General features: G+C 34.4%; 1 protein-coding gene across 1 annotated transcript in view; it reads left to right on the top strand.

Moving 5' to 3' along the window:
• Positions 1-22,783, top strand: part of LOC140049442 (histone demethylase UTY-like) — a 75,978-nt gene that overhangs the window by 37,172 nt on the left and 16,023 nt on the right. The window contains exons 7-17 of the mRNA XM_072094324.1: positions 434-468; positions 1,045-1,138; positions 1,388-1,613; positions 12,647-12,778; positions 14,497-14,625; positions 15,119-15,212; positions 17,724-17,918; positions 18,351-18,572; positions 19,420-20,415; positions 20,593-20,805; positions 21,117-21,428. Of these exons, the coding sequence (XP_071950425.1) occupies positions 434-468; positions 1,045-1,138; positions 1,388-1,613; positions 12,647-12,778; positions 14,497-14,625; positions 15,119-15,212; positions 17,724-17,918; positions 18,351-18,572; positions 19,420-20,415; positions 20,593-20,805; positions 21,117-21,428 (2,648 nt within the window). The remainder of the gene's footprint in view (positions 1-433; positions 469-1,044; positions 1,139-1,387; positions 1,614-12,646; positions 12,779-14,496; positions 14,626-15,118; positions 15,213-17,723; positions 17,919-18,350; positions 18,573-19,419; positions 20,416-20,592; positions 20,806-21,116; positions 21,429-22,783) is intronic.

The raw sequence follows: 22,783 nt of genomic DNA, 5'->3' as shown, positions 1-22,783 counted from the left end.
AGTAGCCCAATGTCCAACACACTCAATTTCATTTTGATGTGATTTTGTATAAATTTTAATAAAAAATACATTTACTAATTAAAATAAGGTCATGATGAATTGATAAGTGATTTATCCTTGTTCACATCTGTTATAATGGTAGATTATTCCTATTTACTTAAACTGAATATGAACTATAAACACTTAAAATAATCCAATATTATGACCCAATGAACTTGGATCATTGTTTGTTAAATGATAAATTTCAACACATCCTCTAATAGTGTGCTAAAAAAGGACAAAGAAAGCAGTAATTTATTATACTTCAGCACTGAAGTACTTGTTAATTTTATCTAAAAGGATGTTTTTAATCAAACTTGCATTTCCATGTTTTTGTTATTGAATGTAATCTTCATCAATTGTTTAATATAACTTTATTTTGGTTTATTTTTAGTAAAATTTCATATTGCACATCTACATGAAATTCAGGTAAGATATATGTATTATCGTTTTTAAAAAGTAATAACTATAAATTTACAACAACAACAAAATGAAGGTACAAATATCGTTACCACTTTTCAACAGGTTGTGATAGACTTGTAGAATATGTTACAGTTTTTTTATATATAAGTTTATTTTGTCTGGTTTCCCTTAAAGTTCTGCTAATTCTATCAATACTGTATCAATAGAAATGGTAACCCAACAGTTATACTTTCAGGAATAGATGGACTTTCCTGTCTTGGTTTCTGTAAAATATATTTAGTCTTTAAAAGAGTTCTCTAATTAATACACAAACACATGTTTTCCTTGTAATTCAATGTGGATTGAATAGTTTTCACCTGATAAAGCAATGCAGGAAGCAAGTACAGGGTAAACATTAAGGCTTAATTTTGCTTACTTCACGTTTGTAGATTAAATCTAAGGAAAAGGCATTTCCTTTTTGAGTGGCCAAAGCATTGTCTTTGTGTACAAATGTGGTTTTTATAGCCTAGCCTTCCAAAACAAGAACACCAAAACTGAATTTCAATTGTAATTATTTATTGTGTTTTTATTTGTTCTAATCAGGGTAAATATAAGGCAGCAAAACAAGCCTATGAAGATATAAGCAAGAGTGATTCAGTTTCTGATATTGTTCGTGCTAATGCCCTACGACAATTAGGTAAGTTTTCATAATGACAAGCAGGGTGTTATTCAAAATACTGTGTTTCAAAGAACAGTCATTTTTTTAGCCATTTACCATAATGTTTCTAAACAATGCGATTATTTGTAATTATTATTTCTAAACAATGCGATTATTTGTAATTATTATTTAGTATAATCCTCACGATTGAATTCTTAATGTCATTACAACCGAACATTTAATTGAAAATAATAGATTAAATTTGTGTGTCTGTTAATCTCCAATTAGGATGGATGCACCACACATGTGAAGAACTTGGAGAGAAAGCTCTTAGAGAAAGCCAAGCCATCGAACTTCTGCAGAAGTCTCTTGAAGCTGATTCAAACAGTGGCCAATCCTGGTATCTTCTAGGACGTTGTTTCTCAAGTGTTGGTAAAGTCCATGATGCGTTTGTGTCTTATCGGCATTCTATCGACAAATCAGAAGCAAACGCAGATACCTGGTGCTCCATTGGGTAAGTTATTTTGTATTTTAAGATAAGCCCACAGTTATTAACACATTGACTGCCAAGGCATTTTCCGTAATTTCTGTCCCAGTGCCAAGTCCCGTTTACATATTAAATTACAGTTTGAAAGTGTAACATCTGGTCACAGACTATCATGATGTCATTCAAAATACGATGGCGGGAAAAACCGTTGAGACGTATAAATACGTCACTGGCAATGGTCCAACAATTTTATTGACTTTGCCAGGAACGTAAATATACGTCGAGGATTTTCCGCGCTAAAATCGGTCAAACCTATCATCGAGAGATAAAAACAGTAAACCACACTGAATCATTTCATCCTTTATTATTTTTATTTACTATTAGCGCAATTTATGACATGTTTGAGATGATTATATTGAGTGTGAGGGCGCCATCGTATCAACCATATTCAATGCATGAGGGAATAAACACAAACAAACATATGACATTTATTTTTAGATTATCGTTTACGTACATCATTCATAAACTGCCATGCGATAATTCCTGTTCCAATCACCACTGCCAGCGATTCTACATACAATACAAAAGTGCTACGATTTTGACGTAGTATTACGTCTTGGCAAGTAGCGACACGCAATTTTTGACGTATAAATACGCCGTGGCAGTGAACGTGTTAACCCATAACGGTGGTATAATCCTAGTTAAGTGTGCGCCCACTACACAAGTTACAAACGTGTGCAGATCAGATCTCTCGACATCAGAAAACGATGCATTCTAGTAATAGTAAACAATGCATTCTAGTAATAGTAAACAATGCATTCTAGTAATAGTAAACAATGCATTCTAGTAATAGTATGAGGGATTCATATTTTATTTACCTGTTTAAACACATACTCAATCACTGTGGAATCAAAACATGTATTTACTTTGATTCCCGGTGCGGGCCACTTTTAAATATTTTCATACAGGGAGGTGCCGCATTTTCGTGGGCATGGTTGCACAAGTTTGGAAAAATATGAGGAGCTGCAGCATTTATGGGATATATTTCCGAGGATTTGGTAGCACAGGCGTTGGAAATGAAGGGGTGAATTAGTAGTTTAAGTCCTTGGGCCGTCCGAGGTAAAACTGTCACAATTTTAGCAGGGATTTTAGCTATACTGGATGCTAAGCCCATCACTAAATGGTTCCTACCTTTGAACCAATGAAAACTAGCCGCCTATGTTATCGCAAACCCCATCACGAACATTTCCCTTTTTACCGGGAACTAGTACAAATATTGCGCCCTCTCTGGCGTGGCTTTTTTCCTGTCGTCTTGGTAGTGCCTAATGTCTCAAAGTGGTTGCTGCACCTCCCCGTTTGGTTTGTATACATGTGTTGTTTTCGACTTTGCAAATGTGGCCAGTGTTGTCTTTTTACCAGTAGTGATCTCAGCCTAACTAGGTGGAGTTTTGTTTTTTAATAATCATAACATGCCATTAATTATATAGTATGCTGCTCATGTTGAAGGGTTGTGTTGTGATCACCTGATTTACTAAAGCTAAATCATTCAGCTAGAAGGTTTAGTTTGTGAGAACATCGTATAACATCAGTTTTGGGAAATTCATTCACTGAATTACGAGTCTCCATGAGTCCTTGTTTTGATGCTTTATTGTAAACAAAAGGCAGTAAAAATAGGAAAACAAACAGGTTAAGTAAAAGAAAAATATAGCAATAACAAATAAATGCCCTCTACACACTAATCATTTTAATATTGGATTTGATGCCTGTGATATAGTAGATCACAAGGAAATGATTATATTTACACCAGACCGACAAGTTGAGTACAAACTGGGTTTAAGCCCATATACTTGGATATGTGCCAATATTACAGCTTTGCTGTCTTTTGGAATTCTGCTGAAGAACAAAAGCATTTACTGTGTGTGATATTTTAATATATAAGATACAGGAAAAATCTAACAATAGTATTACCTTACTAGTACTGTAGAAGGAAAATATATTACTGGTTAGGATTGTTATTATTACATTTCAAAAGAAAATGCTGAGCAATGATAAATATTAAACATAAGTAAGTAACATAAGAATGTACAAACTAACAAGAACAATGGAACCTCAATGTAGCAGATGCATTAAATGTAGAAGATGCATTAAATGTAGAAGATTGGACATGTGATGTTACTACAAGACAACACATCAATTGCAAAGGTTATAGAAAAATCAAAAAAGCTAAACAGCAATTGAAGGATAGAGATATCAAATAAGAAAGATCTACTGTACAAGAACAACCATACAAGCCTGCTTTAACACAAGAAAATGTGGTTGTGGGGTGGGAGAGGAGGGTGTATTGTGTTGCAAGACAGAACTTGTTAAGATAGAGATATGTCAGGTTCACTCTGCTGACTTACTGCACATCTTAAGTGAGCATGACGTAAAACACTTTTTACAATTTTTTTATTCTAGTCAAGTAAATTTCTTGTCATTTCTGAACATATAAAAAACATGTACATTAAAACATTTTCGGCTAACAAATAATAGAATATATATAATAAATAAATAGATAAATAAATAGATAGAACTTAAACTACAAAATGAAACTATCCCCTGCTGGACACTATCCCCTGCTGGACACCATCCCCTGCTGGACACCATCCCCTGCTGGACACCATCCCCTGCTGGACACTATCCCCTGCTGGACACTATCCCCTGCTGGACACTATCCCCTGCTGGACACTATCCCCTGCTGGACACTATCCCCTGCTGGACACTATCCCCTGCTGGACACCATCTCCTGCTGGACACCATCCCCTGCTGGACACCATCCCCTGCTGGACACCATCCCCTGCTGGACACCATCCCCTGCTGGACACTATCCCCTGCTGGACACTATCCCCTGCTGGACACTATCCCCTGCTGGACACCATCCCCTGCTGGACACCATCCCCTGCTGGACACCATCCCCTGCTGGACACCATCCCCTGCTGGACACTATCCCCTGCTGGACACTATCCCCTGCTGGACACTATCCCCTGCTGGACACTATCCTCTGCTGGACACCATCCCCTGCTGGACACCATCCCCTGCTGGACACTATCCCCTGCTGGACACTATCCCCTGCTGGACACTATCCCCTGCTGGACACCATCCCCTGCTGGACACCATCCCCTGCTGGACACCATCCCCTGCTGGACACTATCTCCTGCTGGACACCATCCCGGTAATAAAGTTCATGCTGCGACAGAGGTAAGACGTGTTCGTGTGGAGCTCCTGGATTACACTGCTGTTATGCTAATTTTCAGTGAATATGAGATGCCGAAACAAAAGATGGCAAAGGCTGTTAATCCTGTCGACCAAACCAGAAATGTGAACTCGGAAGATGAATACACTTTGACTTTGAAACGTATGTTCGTTCTAAATCGATGTTGGGTGAAAAAAGACAAATGAGACTTGATTTAAAAGATAGTATTGACTTAAACTCCCAGAAAATTTCAACAATTGAAGGTAAAAACAAACAAAAACAGAAGCCAGGTTGAAGATCTTCAAAGCGAGATCAGCAAACTAAAAGATGGGCTCAAGAAATCTGAGCGTTTTTCAAGAAGAAACAACGTTCGACTAGTCGGTTTTGAACAGGCTTCAAAGGAAAATTGTTTACTGTTGGCTTATGACCTGCTAGCTAAACACTTCACATTTGACTCTAAACCTAAACTCCAACGAGCACATTGCGATTGAAGATCTCAAAACGGTAAGCGACCTCACATTCTGATCAAGTTTTTATCTTACACGGACAAAATTACTGTTACTCGGCTGTACTAAAAAACGAGAATTCCAATATTATAGATGATTTAACCATCACCTACTTGGAAAACGAAAATGGAAAAATCAGGTGAAAGTGCTGTATGAAAAAGGCACTAAATTATACAACAATTCCACCGTATCATCGGAGTGAAATATCTAAATAACTCTTGAACTATGTTTTTTTTTTTGTTCACTCTCTGAACTCTCACGTCAATCTGTATTTGTATACTTTTTTCCTTGCGAGAATACCTAACATTGGGGAAGTACAAACTTAACGTAAACATGTGTCACTAATTGCACAGATTGCTGTAGTGTTAGGTAGAAAGAAGAAATTGACCTATTAGTTTTTGCAAATATCGATCTAAATTTGTGACTGTGAAACATAATTTGGAAATGATGGTTGCCAGGATGGTATGGATCATTTATGATCAATGTTGCCTTTTTAAGTAAACATTGAGGTATGCGTATGATTTTGTAGACAAGTTTAATGACCTTGTGTCTAAATATAACACCCTACATCTAATTGTATAACTCCTGTGTAAACGATGTCTCTATACAGTTCATTTCACAACAAATGCAAATCCTTCTTAAAATATATTGAATATGTTAGAAAGTATGATATTTTGGGGCTTTGTCGCTTATATTCCACACATCCTTCTCTCCTGAACCCCACCAGTGGACCTAGTATTATCAGATTTTAGCATTCTGCATAACTCATACAGTGTGTACACAATTTCTACTACTATACTGATTACACAGAACATGGTTTATTATATCCAGAACATTTTTGACAGGGTGACCACTTCATCTGCCTCATGCTAGCTAAGGCCCTGGCAGATTCCCACTCCCTACGTTTTTTAGATCTAATGTAAGGTCACAAACTACATTTAATGTAAAATGAATACTATGGTCTTATTGCGATAACTTATTTCCGTAGATTAAATGGTTTAAAAAGTGAAAAATAAGTATTGTAATAACCACTATAAATCCCAACAGGCATTTTAGTTTTTATTCTGAAATTCACCCACTTTTGATCGATTGTGAAGGCCAAAAACAAATTGAAGAATCATTTCGTTTCCCGCAATTTATCCCTCAAACATACTGTATACTGGCAAAAACAGAAGACAATTAATGCAGCAACTAGACAACGTTATGCTAGACCTATAGCTAGCGTACGATGTTTGTACGTAGCTGCTGTTTACCAGCTAGGCCTACAAAACCAAGCCTAGACCGTCCCCAAAAGGACTTTCACCGCGAATTACTTAGGTAGTTCATCTGCTCTTTTTATTTATCATAATTTACCATAAAACGTACATTTAAATTAAGACAAGGAATTACCTTGTTTAATGTTTTTAAAGTAATATATAAATATTTTTACAAAACGTCCAAAATTGTAGGGAATGGGTCTTTAAATTCTAAGCTTGTGATACTGAAAATTGTTTCTTGATGACATTACTGTATAACCATTAATACTAAAATAAACCAAGTACTACAGTACAGCACTCCCTTTAACACTTGATATATAAATTATTAAATGCAAAATAGCCCACCTCCTCAAAAAGTGTGTGTTGATAAAGTTGAGAGAGGGTTACATTTATTGAGTGGGTTTAGCATAATACTTCTATCAGTGACATTTGACAATGAGTTTTTGTACTGTATTATCAGAAATGAGTGGGTGCTGTTTGCATCTATAATCTTGTCAGCTAGACATGTCCTGTTGGTTCTATTTATAATGTTTTACCTCACTGCTTTGTGGGAGGATAGTGTGATTGAATGAGAAGTAGTTTGTGTAGGATATTAAAATGCGTATCATTGTTGTTGTTCATTGAATTGGCTAGTGTTCAACAGACATGTAACCAACTTCTTTGTTCACAGAAATTCATTTACCAAATACAGATCAAAATGTCTATGTAAGTACGTTGTATTGTATTAGGAAATACTACTAACGATGTTGGTATAGTGTATCTGGTTGTATTGACCAACCCACAAAATCTAATTAATAGCCTGTGGTGGTTTGAACCTGTATTGTGGTTCAACATATTAATACCCCTTAGATGTTTCTATCAGTAGCTTGCATAGGTACTGTTAGTATGTTGGTACAACTTTGTACATGTATTTTATATTACAAGTGATAATTTAATGTATGGACAGAGAATGTTTGCACTTGGTAGGTAGACAGAATTGATGGATTTACTCTCCATTTTATAAATTATCAAAGATTGTTAAACTTTATAACGGTGGTAAGTACTGCTGTTGCTAACTGCTTTCAACATTACATAGGTCTCCCACTGGAAGCAGACACTTTAATCAATTTCTAGGAAATTCAAACGTAAACCGAGCAAAACAAATACTATAAGTATTTATCCAATGAGACTAATCACTGTTTCAAATTGCTGTTTGAACTTTGTAGGCTAAATGAAAATTAAATCAAATTAGCAAAGTTTTTTCATCTGTACCAATTTGCTTTTGTTTTTGGTGAGATATAATCACAGACAGGACATAGACAATTGATTGGTTACAATGTGATAGTAGTTATTAAATTGTAGTAGTAGTTTAATTAAGATTAGATAATTATGTGTGTGTTATAGTAGATGATGAGATTGTGTAGGTATATGTAATTATACATTAAATTTATGATTAAATTAATGTGATAATGGTATTCCCTAACTACATATTTTCTCTCAATTTAATCTTAAATTCCACATAATGTGGTTTCGTCATATTCGGTCTAAATCGGGAATTATTTGTAGTAGGTAATGTTCCATGACTAATGCAGGTATTTCCCTGTCTTGGTTCTTTGTATGTGAATGTTTCTAGTCTTGGCAATGTTCCATCAATATGTCTACAGTATGTTTCATTTCACAAAGGAACAAAGACACACTTCTCTTGTGTTTAAACTTGTTATGCAAGAGTATCCTCATCACTTTGTCACACTTGTTGTATTGGCTAAGCTTAAAAAATTAATCATAGGTGAATCACATTCAGTAAATTTTAATGGAAATCTAAAAAAGTCACAATAGGTTATCAACCTAGTAGTGATTCAATTCAATTTCTTTATTGCTACAAATGCCATCCAGATTTTCATATTTCCACTTGAATAAGATGCTATTGTCATTTCATGTTAAATATAGTGCAAATACATCTTTAATATAATTTATGCTTATTAGTTATTGTATTTACTTATACCAATTTTTTTGTAAAATCTCATGCTTCAGAATCATAGACAATGCGGCTAAATAGTAAATATGAAAACAATAAACATAGAATCATAGACAATGCGCCTAAATAGTAAATATGAAAACAATAAACATAGAATCATAGACAATGCTGCTAAATAGTAATATGAAAACAATAAACATAGAATCATAGACAATGCTGCTAAATAGTAAATATGAAAACAATAAACATAGAATCATAGACAATGCTGCTAAATAGTAAATATGAAAACAATGAACATAGAATCATAGACAATGCTGCTAAATAGTAATATGAAAACAATGAACATAGAATCATAGACAATGCGGCTAAATAGTAAATATGAAAACAATAAACATAGAATCATAGACAATGCTGCTAAATAGTAAATATGAAAACAATGAACATAGAATCATAGACAATGCTGCTAAATAGTAAATATGAAAACAATGAACATAGAATCATAGACAATGCTGCTAAATAGTAAATATGAAAACAATGAACATAGAATCATAGACAATGCTGCTAAATAGTAAATATGAAAACAATGAACATAGAATCATAGACAATGCTGCTAAATAGTAAATATGAAAACAATGAACATAGAATCATAGACAATGCTGCTAAATAGTAAATATGAAAACAATGAACATAGAATCATAGACAATGCTGCTAAATAGTAAATATGAAAACAATGAACATAGAATCATAGACAATGCTGCTAAATAGTAAATATGAAAACAATGAACATAGAATCATAGACAATGCTGCTAAATAGTAAATATGAAAACAATGAACATAGAATCATAGACAATGCTGCTAAATAGTAAATATGAAAACAATGAACATAGAATCATAGACAATGCTGCTAAATAGTAAATATGAAAACAATGAACATAGAATCATAGACAATGCTGCTAAATAGTAAATATGAAAACAATGAACATAGAATCATAGACAATGCTGCTAAATAGTAAATATGAAAACAATGAACATAGAATCATAGACAATGCTGCTAAATAGTAAATATGAAAACAATGAACATAGAATCATAGACAATGCTGCTAAATAGTAAATATGAAAACAATGAACATAGAATCATAGACAATGCTGCTAAATAGTAAATATGAAAACAATGAACATAGAATCATAGACAATGCTGCTAAATAGTAAATATGAAAACAATGAACATAGAATCATAGACAATGCTGCTAAATAGTAAATATGAAAACAATGAACATAGAATCATAGACAATGCTGCTAAATAGTAAATATGAAAACAATGAACATAGAATCATAGACAATGCTGCTAAATAGTAAATATGAAAACAATGAACATAGAATCATAGACAATGCTGCTAAATAGTAAATATGAAAACAATGAACATAGAATCATAGACAATGCTGCTAAATAGTAAATATGAAAACAATGAACATAGAATCATAGACAATGCTGCTAAATAGTAAATATGAAAACAATGAACATAGAATCATAGACAATGCTGCTAAATAGTAAATATGAAAACAATGAACATAGAATCATAGACAATGCTGCTAAATAGTAAATATGAAAAAAACAATAAACATAGTACATATAGAATAGAAAGTATCCTATAAAATATAAAATACAGCAATATATAAACACTACTAAACTAAAGGATAGCAGAACAACAATAGCAGATGCAATGCAAATTGAAAATCCAATCTCAGATCACCTGTCTCAAACCTGCCACAAACCAAACTACATTCATGCAATCTCAGATCACCTGTCTCAAACCTGCCACAAACCAAACTACATTCATGCAATCTCAGATCACCTGTCTCAAACCTGCCACAAACCAAACTACATTCATGCAATCTCAGATCACCTGTCTCAAACCTGCCACAAACCAAACTACATTCATGCAATCTCAGATCACCTGTCTCAAACCTGCCACAAACCAAACTACATTCATGCAATCTCAGATCACCTGTCTCAAACCTGCCACAAACCAAACTACATTCATGCAATCTCAGATCACCTGTCTCAAACCTGCCACAAACCAAACTACATTCATGCAATCTCAGATCACCTGTCTCAAACCTGCCACAAACCAAACTACATTCATGCAATCTCAGATCACCTGTCTCAAACCTGCCACAAACCAAACTACATTCATGCAATCTCAGATCACCTGTCTCAAACCTGCCACAAACCAAACTACATTCATGCAATCTCAGATCACCTGTCTCAAACCTGCCACAAACCAAACAACATTCATGCAATCTCAGATCACCTGTCTCAAACCTGCCACAAACCAAACTACATTCATGCAATCTCAGATCACCTGTCTCAAACCTGCCACAAACCAAACTACATTCATGCAATCTCAGATCACCTGTCTCAAACCTCCCACAAACCAAACTACATTCATGCAATCTCAGATCACCTGTCTCAAACCTGCCACAAACCAAACTACATTCATGCAATCTCAGATCACCTGTCTCAAACCTGCCACAAACCAAACTACATTCATGCAATCTCAGATCACCTGTCTCAAACCTGCCACAAACCAAACTACATTCATGCAATCTCAGATCACCTGTCTCAAACCTGCCACAAACCAAACTACATTCATGCAATCTCAGATCACCTGTCTCAAACCTGCCACAAACCAAACTACATTCATGCAATCTCAGATCACCTGTCTCAAACCTCCCACAAACCAAACTACATTCATGCAATCTCAGATCACCTGTCTCAAACCTGCCACAAACCAAACTACATTCATGCAATCTCAGATCACCTGTCTCAAACCTGCCACAAACCAAACTACATTCATGCAATCTCAGATCACCTGTCTCAAACCTGCCACAAACCAAACTACATTCATGCAATCTCAGATCACCTGTCTCAAACCTCCCACAAACCAAACTACATTCATGCAATCTCAGATCACCTGTCTCAAACCTGCCACAAACCAAACTACATTCATGCAATCTCAGATCACCTGTCTCAAACCTGCCACAAACCAAACTACATTCATCCAATCTCAGATCACCTGTCTCAAACCTGCCACGAACCAAACTACATTCATTTTACAAAAACCAACTTTTTCTGGGATGTCTAATTTTTTTATAGAAAATGGTAATTTTCAAATCAAGTAAAGCCACATTCCCATTTTTTTCTATCTAACTTAAGTTTTCAAACTGCATTTTATGTAAATTTAACTACTATGGGCTTATTGCGATCATTTTTTTAATTTTTAAATGGTTGAAAATGTGAAATAAACGTTGATTTTAATAATTTAAGTGGTCCGCTATAAATACCAGCATGTATTGCGCGCGGATTGATATTTTTTTATCTCAAAGTCAAAACAAAGAACCTTAACTTTTCAGCGAAAACACCAGATCTTCTCCAATTTGTATTAATGTATTCTGTTAAAAAAAATGAAAGACAATAAATACAGCAACTAGACATTGTCAGGCTAGGCCTATAGCTAGCGTTGTTTGTATGTTACTGCTGTTTACCAGCTAGGCCTACAAAAAAGCCTAGCTAGAGAGGGATAGGTAGTGCATTGTTTTTCTCTTTTTAATTAACCATAAAACGACAAGGAATGACCTGGTGAAAGTAATATGCATTATATTTACAAAACGTCAACAATTGTAGGAAAAGTGTCTTTGAAAAATATCTAAAAACTACAACAAAAAATGGGGGGGGGGAATGTGTGGGTTTGAAAAATGGTTGGTCAACATGTTTTTTTGATAAAGATACATAAAATGAATAAAACTACTACTAAAATTTGAATTATTTTCATCATTATTTTTCAACTAAACGTTTAACAGTAAAAATAACACTATAGAGGGCAGAGTATAAAGTTCCGATTTTTATGTATTACATGCAGTTCAATGACATTTCGGCATAAGCAGTGAACGGGTTTTAAGCATACTACCATCTGTGTAGTACACCTAATGTAATAATTTGTACTTCATGAATACACAAATTATTAATTAAAATAAATAAAAATATTGTCTTCAAAGAGTTCAACAAATAAAGGTATATTGTAATTTCATTATTTAATTTATTACTTGTACAGGGTACTTTACCAGCAACAAAATCAGCCTATGGATGCTCTCCAAGCTTACATTTGTGCAGTGCAATTAGACAAATCCCATACGGCAGCCTGGACTGATCTTGGAATATTGTATGAAGCTTGCTCTCAACCAAGGTAAGTTAACTGAAACTTATATTTCACCTCTTACGGTAAGCCATGGAACACAGCTAATCTCAACTGAAACGAACTATTTGCGCAAGAGAATTTATGTCAAATTTTCAAGCAACAGAACTGAACAAAACCAGTTAGCAAGCGATTATGTCAACACTGCTTGTTACTAGTTGCCATAACGCGGGCACGTTGCGATTCATAGTTTTATAGGAAGCGGTATGCAAGAGCCCTTATATGGAAACATTAAACTGATCGCTACTGGTCACTGTTGCTTGCCCTTACTGCACACATGATGCAGTTTTCAGTTGCGCTCAGTATCTTTTCAGTTCCGAAAAAAGTAGATCGGCAACTGAAAGAAACTAGAAGCTTGTGTCGATATTTTTGTGCGCCTGTCAGTGGCGTTCAGTTGCTTGGAGCATTTATGTTAACACAGTTGAGTTGCTTCCGAGTCGGCATAAGCTTAGCTTTACAGACTCTTGAATGGCAAAACAATATGAACATTTTTTTAATTAAATGTATTGCGGAATCAAAGGTTGATATAAAGAACTGTTGAGTTTCTTGACGTTTTGATCAAAGTACTTTGATCGACTCCTGAGAACGATCAAAGTACATTGATTGAAACATCAAGAAACTCAACAGTTCTTTTCAGAACTAATATACGCGGTGTACCGCAAACTTGAATGGTTCTTCATATTTTGAGCAACGAAGCAAAACATGACAGAGAAAAAAATAATATTTGGATACAGTAGGTGCATAGTAAGATATTGAAATTACCAGGGTGAAAGTTAGCGGTTTAATTCTACTTATTTTTAAAATCAAAGGAAGACAAAAAAAGATTTTCTTTCTTGAAAAACCACAATGAACTTCCAATTTGGAATTTAACCAACCTTGATCCATACCCTATAATCTATGTTTTGTAATGCAAATTAACTTTATGGAATTCTTAATTGTGTTCATTTTATGATTGAAAAGAAACAAATTACTTTCATGCTTATGGATTACAGTAGATTGGAAAAGGATTGGATCCTTGCTAAGAAATAAATAGTAAACAAATTACTGAGTAGTTGGATCGATATCCTTGTACTATAATTCAGTAGGGATGTAGAATTTGGGATATTCCTCACTAGCAACATTGTACAGTAGGTTACATTTTATTTTGATTATTCTGGGATTCATCACTTGCTCTAAATCCAATTAATTATACATTTTGTATTTGCGTTATTAACTGCTATATGCACTATTTCAATAATTTAATTATTTACTGTACTGACTTTTATCTATTAGCCAACCAATAAGGCAATATGTATAAATGTAGTCAGAACATGCAGTGGTCAAAATCATGATCAATGTGAAAATGGTTAGTCCTTATGAAAGAAGACTTCTTATGAAAGAAGACTTGTTCTACCACCAGAGCTATGGACAAAATTAACAATGTTCACATTGATCATGATTTTGAAGATAGTGAAACTTGTTTTTATCTGCAAATATTTTCCCCAGTGTACTGCTAGTTTCTTTATTATATGAATTTGCACTGTTTTATCTACAATGAATATGACATTGAAGGGGCATGTTTTGTCCACATACTGTAGTTTGTTTGAGACTATATAAGTTAACCTTTCCATTATTTTTTAATTAAGTATATGATACTTCAATCAATGTATCATACTAAACTTATATACTGTAATGAAATGATTGTTTAGAAATTGTAAATTATTTTATAGGGACGCTTTAGTGTGTTATTCTAACGCCAGCAAAACAAATAAAACAGGAGTGGGATCTGCATTAACTGCAAGAGTTAAATTACTTCAAGCTCAAATGGCTACACTTCCACCTCAACACATGCAAGCTAAGTAAGTTATCCTAATTTGCAACTATTCAACATCATTGAAATCAATAATGTATCTCTTATTTAATTGGAGGTTTTATCTCTAGCAAACACCACAATAATGATTTTTCTTTATACAAACTTGTACAGGAACTTTTGACCAACCTGATTTTATTTTGGAATATTTTTTTGGGATCACTTTACATAATAATTGTCTAATTATACACTTATTAATGATTTAAATTTATTTTATTTTTGCCTGGCATCTTCAGGGTAAGGTGTGGTGGAAAATATTATAACCTAACTATATTATATAAAAGATTTGAAATGTAAATAGATTCAAACACCGAACCCACAACGTGAGTAGAAGAAATCCCTTGCAACAAATGATTCAATCTGTGATAGGGGTCTTTGATTTTAACAAACAAATCCATCCATCTACCAAGCTAAACTATTGCATAATTATTGGTCTTGTTGGTTGAATGTTTAATTTTAACTGATTCTATTTTTGTTTTCAGAAATAAAACTCTACCCACCATAGAAGAAGCGTGGAACCTGCCTATCCCTGCTGAACTCACCTCACGTCAAGGAGTTATGAATTCTATTCAACAGGTATGTTTAAATTAGTTATTTTCTTTTGTAAATTGCATTATACTAAGTAGGTACATGAAAATTATCAGTAAATGGCTTTAAAATAATGGTTTGCTCGAAAGTAACAGCATCTACATGTAGGTATCCCAATGAAGCGGATTTTCGTTACCGCGATTTTAACACGTTCGTGAAATTTCAAAAAGTGACGTGTCTTTGAAGTTAAAAATATACTATTTCTGATATACACATGTGAATAAAAATTATATGTCTGGAAAGATCTTGTTTAAGGGATTATTTTCATATACTTTTAATCTATGTTTATTAAATATTTTAATAGAAAACGCGAGTTAAAAATGAGGTACAAAAGCCGGCGAGCCGAAATCCGCGCGCTAAAAATAACTTTGGAAAACACCTACCCATTTTCAAAACACGATCGCACGAGGTCCATAATAGGTGGTGGAGTAATTTTTGTTGTATGTTATCAGGCTTTAAATACTCTTTATTTTGATATGTAAATCGGTTATTATTATTATGTACATCCGCCTCAAATGTCAATTTTAACGATAAAAATTGAATTTTTTAGTCTTTCTCATTATCAAAATCTGGCTAATTTAGTATTGAATTGAAGCTAATTTATATTTCTGTTTGATAAACCACATCGTTTTATTTGACTTTGCGTGGACCTCGTGCGAAGAGGCCAACAAGACCAACCACTGAAAAAAATAATCCCTACCATAAATATCAGTGTTTACCATTTTCCTTACGGGGGGGATTCAGTTCTCCGCTTATTACTAAATTATCGTCGCCCACACAATGTGCATGGTATGCATGTATTAGCGCGTTAATTAATGATTGGATAACCCCTGCAGTGGACTGTTCCATTTTCTGAACTAGTCTTCGCCGCACACGAGGCATGTCGAAAAATGTCGCCTCTCATGGAATATTTGCTTCGAAACGTCAATTTTACCGATTTATTAAATTATTTAATAAGTGGAATATTTATAAATCTACTATATAAAGCAAGTACGTTAGGAAGAAATGTACCGAAGAAATTTAAGAAGCTTTGATTTTGCTATGCAGCGGCCGTAAGCCATTGTATGTAGGCGGCCGAAACGCGCTTTGGCCTGTGTTGCCGTTGTATGTCTACGCTGTTTCTAGGCCTAAATTTTATTCCGTATATTTCAATTCAAAGTGCAACTTTCGGTTAGAATAATCGAAAGGGAAATAAAATTAAACATGCTACAATTATACCATTGAGGTAATTACTTTGTTAAATAAAAAATTTCTTCCCGATATTTCTTAGGCAGAATTTAGCGTCAGGCTTTTATTTAGACCTTGCTAGCTAGGGGCCTATCTTAACTTGTGTAGGCGCGGCCGAGTGTACGTTCGGCCCGGCGCTCCAAATGGAATCGAACACATAATAAGCACGGGCTTAATTCTTATTTTTGGCGGTTCGAAAATCAATTTAAATAATATATGATTATAAATATAACTTTAAATACTAGAATTATTAAAAAAATGTATACTTACGAAAAATAATATTTAATGAAAAGAAACAATACCCACACAGTTTTTTAACGCAATATTTTTTTTTTTCACATTTTAACATTTTTTAACAATATTTTATGTTGTATTTCAGAATTACCTACCTGTCAATATAAATAACCTTACTAAAATACATATTACATTTTATGCAATGCAAAAAAAAAGAAGTTAATTCACACATTGGTTCAAAAGTTATGAATCATTTAAAGACAGGAACTTTTTGGGCATTTTTGAGACATTGGGAAAATCACGCGTAAAAAGCCCTCGGACGAATTTTGTAGGGCGATATCTAAAAAAAAAAATGTGGAGGACACCCAAAAAAAATTTTTTCTTGTACAACTCTGTTGTATCTATGGGTTTGGAAAAAATAAGAACTTTAAAATTATTAGTATAAAAGTTATAACCCTTCAAAAATGGGTTCAAATATAATTAGAAAAAGTGCCATTTTTCAAGCAAAAATCACTGTTTTTTGGGCACTTTAACGGACCATAACTTTTGAATGGATAATCCGATTTCAATCATTTAAATTGCAAAAGTTTATGTTCAGTAAGTTCCTTCTGATTAACTGAAAGAAAAAGTACCATCATTAATTTGAATTTTTACATTGGGATACCTACTACATGGCATAATACCAGGAAATAACACCTTACTTATTGGCATTCTTTGGGGTAAATTATTCTTTTATTAAAATAGTTAAATTATTACAAAAAGCATCTTGACCGGCACTACCCAAAGTTTAAACCTTACTTCCATCTTATCTGAACAACGTTATTGATGATTGATGTAACCTTAAAGATATTTGATCATTTGTTGAAAAATGTTGTATAAATGTTGGATGTGCATTGATGAGAGAAAGAATACCTAATAATGTTTGAAAATTAGATTAGGACATTTTCAATAACCTAGTAATATTCATCTCTATTTTTATTGTTTATTTTTGGTATTATATTTAGAAAGTACTAGTATAAATATTTATTTCTGCTTCAGGCAAGGCTTCTACACCAGCAAATGGTTTCAAAATCAACTCCTCCTCCGCCATATCCAGGCGTCCTTGGTAACCAATTTCCCATGCCTAACAACCCTAGCTGCAATACTTCTAATGCTCAACCAACAAACAATGGCAAGAACCCAGCTCAGTCCCAACAAGGCAATCCTGCTAAACGTCAAAAAAAGAAAACCAAGGTATTTATATTCTAAAATGATATTTCTGTGAACATCTAACAGATAAAAAGCTTTTCCTGCGCAAAATGATGTGTTGTTTTACAAGGCTGTTGCAGCCCCATGTGCAAATCTCCTATTAAAAAATATCTGCCTAATGAAGAAACTTTTTTATCGTTCAATATTGGGTATTTGTTGGATGTGGAGGTTACATAAGGACCGCCCAATACAATTTCTATACTAAATATAGAAAAACTGAAATCTAATTTAAATTTAATGAATTTTATATAATAATTGGCAAGAAAGGTGAAAGGCCCTCTACAAAATGTTGAACCTTATCAGTCACACATGCCGTAAGCAGACAATGGGGTAAACAAATATTTGAATATAAATTAGTATTTATGCTATTTAATTGATATTAAATAAGTAACTTTATATTTTACTTATTTGCACTAGAACTCGACCTCTGTAGCGGAACTCTTGGAGCAGCAGCAGCAACAGCAGCAGCAGCAACAACAGCAACTCCAACAGAGGCCACCACCAACTTATCTTACACCCCATCAGATACAAGTGATGAATGCACTACAGCAGAATCAAGCCTCACTCTCTCCAGAGCAACAAGCCATATTAAATCAACTGCAACAGGCATTCTGGCTAATGCAGCAGCATCAACAACAGGTACCTTTTTTATTTTCAGTCTAAACCGTATGTGCATTTTTCAAATTATACTTTATAAGCTTTCAAAAGCAAAACTCCTGAGACACTCTGGAGTTGACGCCTCGGTGTTTTGGTGTCAAAGGTAAAATCAAACAACTCCGAGGTTCAAAACACCGGGGTTGAACAGCTGAACGTTCTCCTGAGGGCCGACTGATATCGCTTTGGCTGTGCTTGAAAGCATGCCTCACATGGTTGCTGGACCGATGGCCGGACAAAAGTACATTTTGTAGGGCACTATATTTCAACAGATATTTAATAAATTGGTATTAGTGTCAACGATTCGCGTGTGTTCCCTGGCCGTTCATTCATTGACATCTATCACGAGGCATCTGCTCGTGTATGTTGTGAATATAGATGCACCCGACGGCCCTTGAAATGGAATATTGTAATTGCGTGCATATTTTCGCTAATTTTTTTTCTCAAAATACTATACATTTTGTTTTTATTTGTATTATGGGCTTGTGTTAATTTGACACATTTAAATAACATTAACCAAAAATTCCACTACTAATGTCATTCTACTACTAAAGTTAATGTCTTGCTTTAGTTCAATGTTTTTCTGAAAAAAGTTTTAAATGTTGAAAAAGAAAGATTTCTTGTGTAAACTTGAATATGTTATGTAAGGAGTGAATACCTTGTTGTAGATGTGTCATATTGATGAATCATTTAGAAATTAACCTTGTTACACCAATTACACTATTAGATAACATGATTTAATTTGTTTAAAAAGTTGTTTTTCACATGAGAAACATTTAAGCTATTTATAACATTTTTTTCTTTCATTCTTTACAATTGTTGTCGTTTACAGATGCTAAAAATACAGCAATCTGATGGTATAGCAGGTGGATTGAATGTGCAACAACCAAATTCAGTTAATTTGAGCAATATTCAGCAAACGAATACAACCACCAACTTGCAGACAGGAAACCCTGCAATAATGACGACGTCATTGCCTAGTGGGAGAGTTGTGTCCAGTGAATCGATACAAAAAACAATGTTACCTAATGGGCATGGACTTGTGCCTTCATCAACTTCTGGTCCAGTGCTTGCCATTGGCATGCACAGTGATGCTCTGTCATTCCCAGATTCAAAAGTAGACCTACCTCAAAAAGTTGTGTTTTCACCAACATCTGTTGAACAGGGATCTGTGGTGTCACCAAAAGCAACAATGAACAGTCCGTCATCACATACTCAAAACCCGATGTCTTTAGCAGGAACAATGAGCCTTCAGAGCCCACATCAGCATCCTGCACCTAATGTAATAGCACCACCTAGTCCAGATATTTCTCAGAAACTAGCAGAATTCAAGTCCAAATCTGAAGGTGAAATTAGAACTAAGTTATCCCCACAGGAAATAGCAGATAGTATGCTTGCATCACTAACTCAAGGAGAGGAATTAAGCGGTGCAATGAGTCCTGTACAAACACATGCTGCATCATCCGTTGGCCAAAGTCCATCGGCACAAATTTTGTCAGACAACCCTTACAGTACTACAATTAGGGCAGAGAAACTTGCTTCTCAGGCTGGTCCAGATGCAAGACGGATAAGTGAGGATTCTATGTTACAGAATCAGACAAATGTGGAGAAAAGTTTATTGAACAGTACCCCGCAAGTTGGGACATCTCCTACACAGCACTCTCTGATTCACTCGCCTAGAACAATATCAAATCTTGTGTCGCCAACCCAGAGGGAACCAGTTGAAAATGTAAGCACGCCACGTAGTAATGAAGCCAAGTCTCCTCGTAGTGAGGCAGGAACAGCTCCAGTTGATGGTCACATTAATGGAAATATTGCTCATGATAAGGTAAAAAAAAACGTATGCCTAGGTTTCAATGTGTGTGTGGTTTTATTCAACATTTTTTAATTACTTCTTGAAGATTATGTCTCCATAAACACTAACTTATCACTTTAGTCTAATTTATTATTTTGTCTTGTATTCAAATATTAAACCAAGAAAGTAACCATGAGTGTTCTATATTAGGTCATCAAGACAAGTAATCCAAGTATTGACAACTCGCATTCATCAAATAAAGTCTACAGCTGTGCTGCAGCTATAATAGAATCTTGTCGCAATAAGAATGGCATTCGATGTTCCAATTATTATCTTGATAAGCTACCACCACCAACCCCACCACCAAATCCGTATCCTCCTTTACCCAAAGATCAACTTAATCCACCAACACCTAGTGTTTTTGTAAGTATATTTGGTTGTATTTTTTTTTCACTGTCTCATAATGTTTAATTTCCCCTCCCAAATGAGTCATCTCATTACTATAATTTAAAGTGTTGACAGAAGATCAATGACTTTGCTTCAAATTACCTAAAACAGTAAAAGAACCATTTGTGCATTTACATTGCATTCTGGCACTCATAAATTTTATTTAGGTAATTGTAGTACCGCTCAAGAAAAATGTCTTTTTTGTAGCCGAGCATACTGTCCTATTTACAGGAAAAGGAATTCGGTATATACGTACTTTGTCATTTGTATAATAATGCATATTTCAGATTGAATCAAAGCATGATGCATATTCAGAAGCACTGGCTCACCATTGCTTACAACCTAACCAGCCTATCACAGTAATCAGAGGTCTGGCTGCAGCCTTAAAGTTAGACCTCGGCCTGTTCTCTACCAAGACACTGGTTGAAGCTAACAGTGAGCATACCGTGGAAGTACGTACACAACGCCAGCAGCCACCAGATGAAAACTGGGATATGGCTGGACTGAAGAAGGTCTGGAAGTGTAATAGCAATCGATCGTTTACAACTATTGCAAAATATGCTCAATACCAGGCATCTTCATTCCAGGAGTCACTCAGGGTATGTCATAATGTACTGTTGATCAATACATATTTTCCCTCCTTAATTAGGTTAACCTAACCTTATTGATTCTGTCAGAATCTTTATTTATTTATTTATTCTTTCCTTAGCACTATTTTGTGCTTTTTTTTTTTAATTTCTAAAGATGTCATCATAAATTATTTATGATTCATAGCAGTATGTAATAATCTATCTGCACCAAAGTGCTTACTGCATAGTAAATACACAGAGGAATCTTTCTTCAACTTTTAGTCAATTGTATATGGCTCGGTGGTCTGTGCTCATGTCTATGGCATTCAAGGAACCGATATCGAGTCTCACCTTAGGAGACGAAATGAAAAAAAGATTTGTTTTTATGTCCATATTGTTTGTTCAATTTTATTTCTTATTGTATAGATTATACACATGATTTATAACGACAAATTTAAAAAGTAACTTATGTCTTTATTATTATGTAACAAGGGTGGTTTATCACATTATACGCGGAGGGATCTTTGATCAGATTGTGAAACCGGCTATTGTATATGCATTAGCAAGATCCTATCTTCATATACAGTATTATAAATAATTAAAGATTCTGACAAAATTGATCAAGCAATGTATTTTAAAAATAAATTGTCTTTATTTAAATCAATGCATATAACCTATAATTTCGTCATAGCGATGAATTAAATCTAGTTGCAGTTGGTTTTATACATATAGTAATAAACTCTCATTTATAGAATGTTATATAAGTTTCCTAATAATGTTAAAAATTATCTTTAGCCTTTCAAACACCATATAAAGAATTCTTATATAGATATGAACTAAAAATCTATGTTATAGATTTTAAATTGATTAATCTTCGAAAATGTTGTCTGGTTTTATATAATGTAAATGTATACATATTTAAAGATAAACCAGTAATTAGGTACGTGCAAAGTTTGGATCTATTCACATTAGATCCTCTTCTGGTAATGACTAGTTGTTATTGGTGGCTGGGAGTAGCATTGCTTGATGTTGTGCAGTGCCCTCTATTCACATTAGATCCTCTTCTGGTAATGACTAGTTGTTATTGGTGGCTGGGAGTAGCATTACTTGATGTTGTGCAGTGCCCTCTATTCACATTAGATCCTCTTCTGGTAATGACTAGTTGTTATTGGTGGCTGGGAGTAGCATTGCTTGATGTTGTGCAGTGCCCTCTATTCACATTAGATCCTCTTCTGGTAATGACTAGTTGTTATTGGTGGCTGGGAGTAGCATTGCTTGATGTTGTGCAGTGCCCTCTATTCACATTAGATCCTCTTCTGGTAATGACTAGTTGTTATTGGTGGCTGGGAGTAGCATTGCTTGATGTTGTGCAGTGCCCTCTATTG

Source organism: Antedon mediterranea, chromosome 5 (assembly GCF_964355755.1).
Source record: "Antedon mediterranea chromosome 5, ecAntMedi1.1, whole genome shotgun sequence".
In the NCBI taxonomy this organism is placed as follows: domain Eukaryota; kingdom Metazoa; phylum Echinodermata; class Crinoidea; order Comatulida; family Antedonidae; genus Antedon; species Antedon mediterranea.
This window is presented reverse-complemented; position numbering and strand designations above follow the sequence as displayed.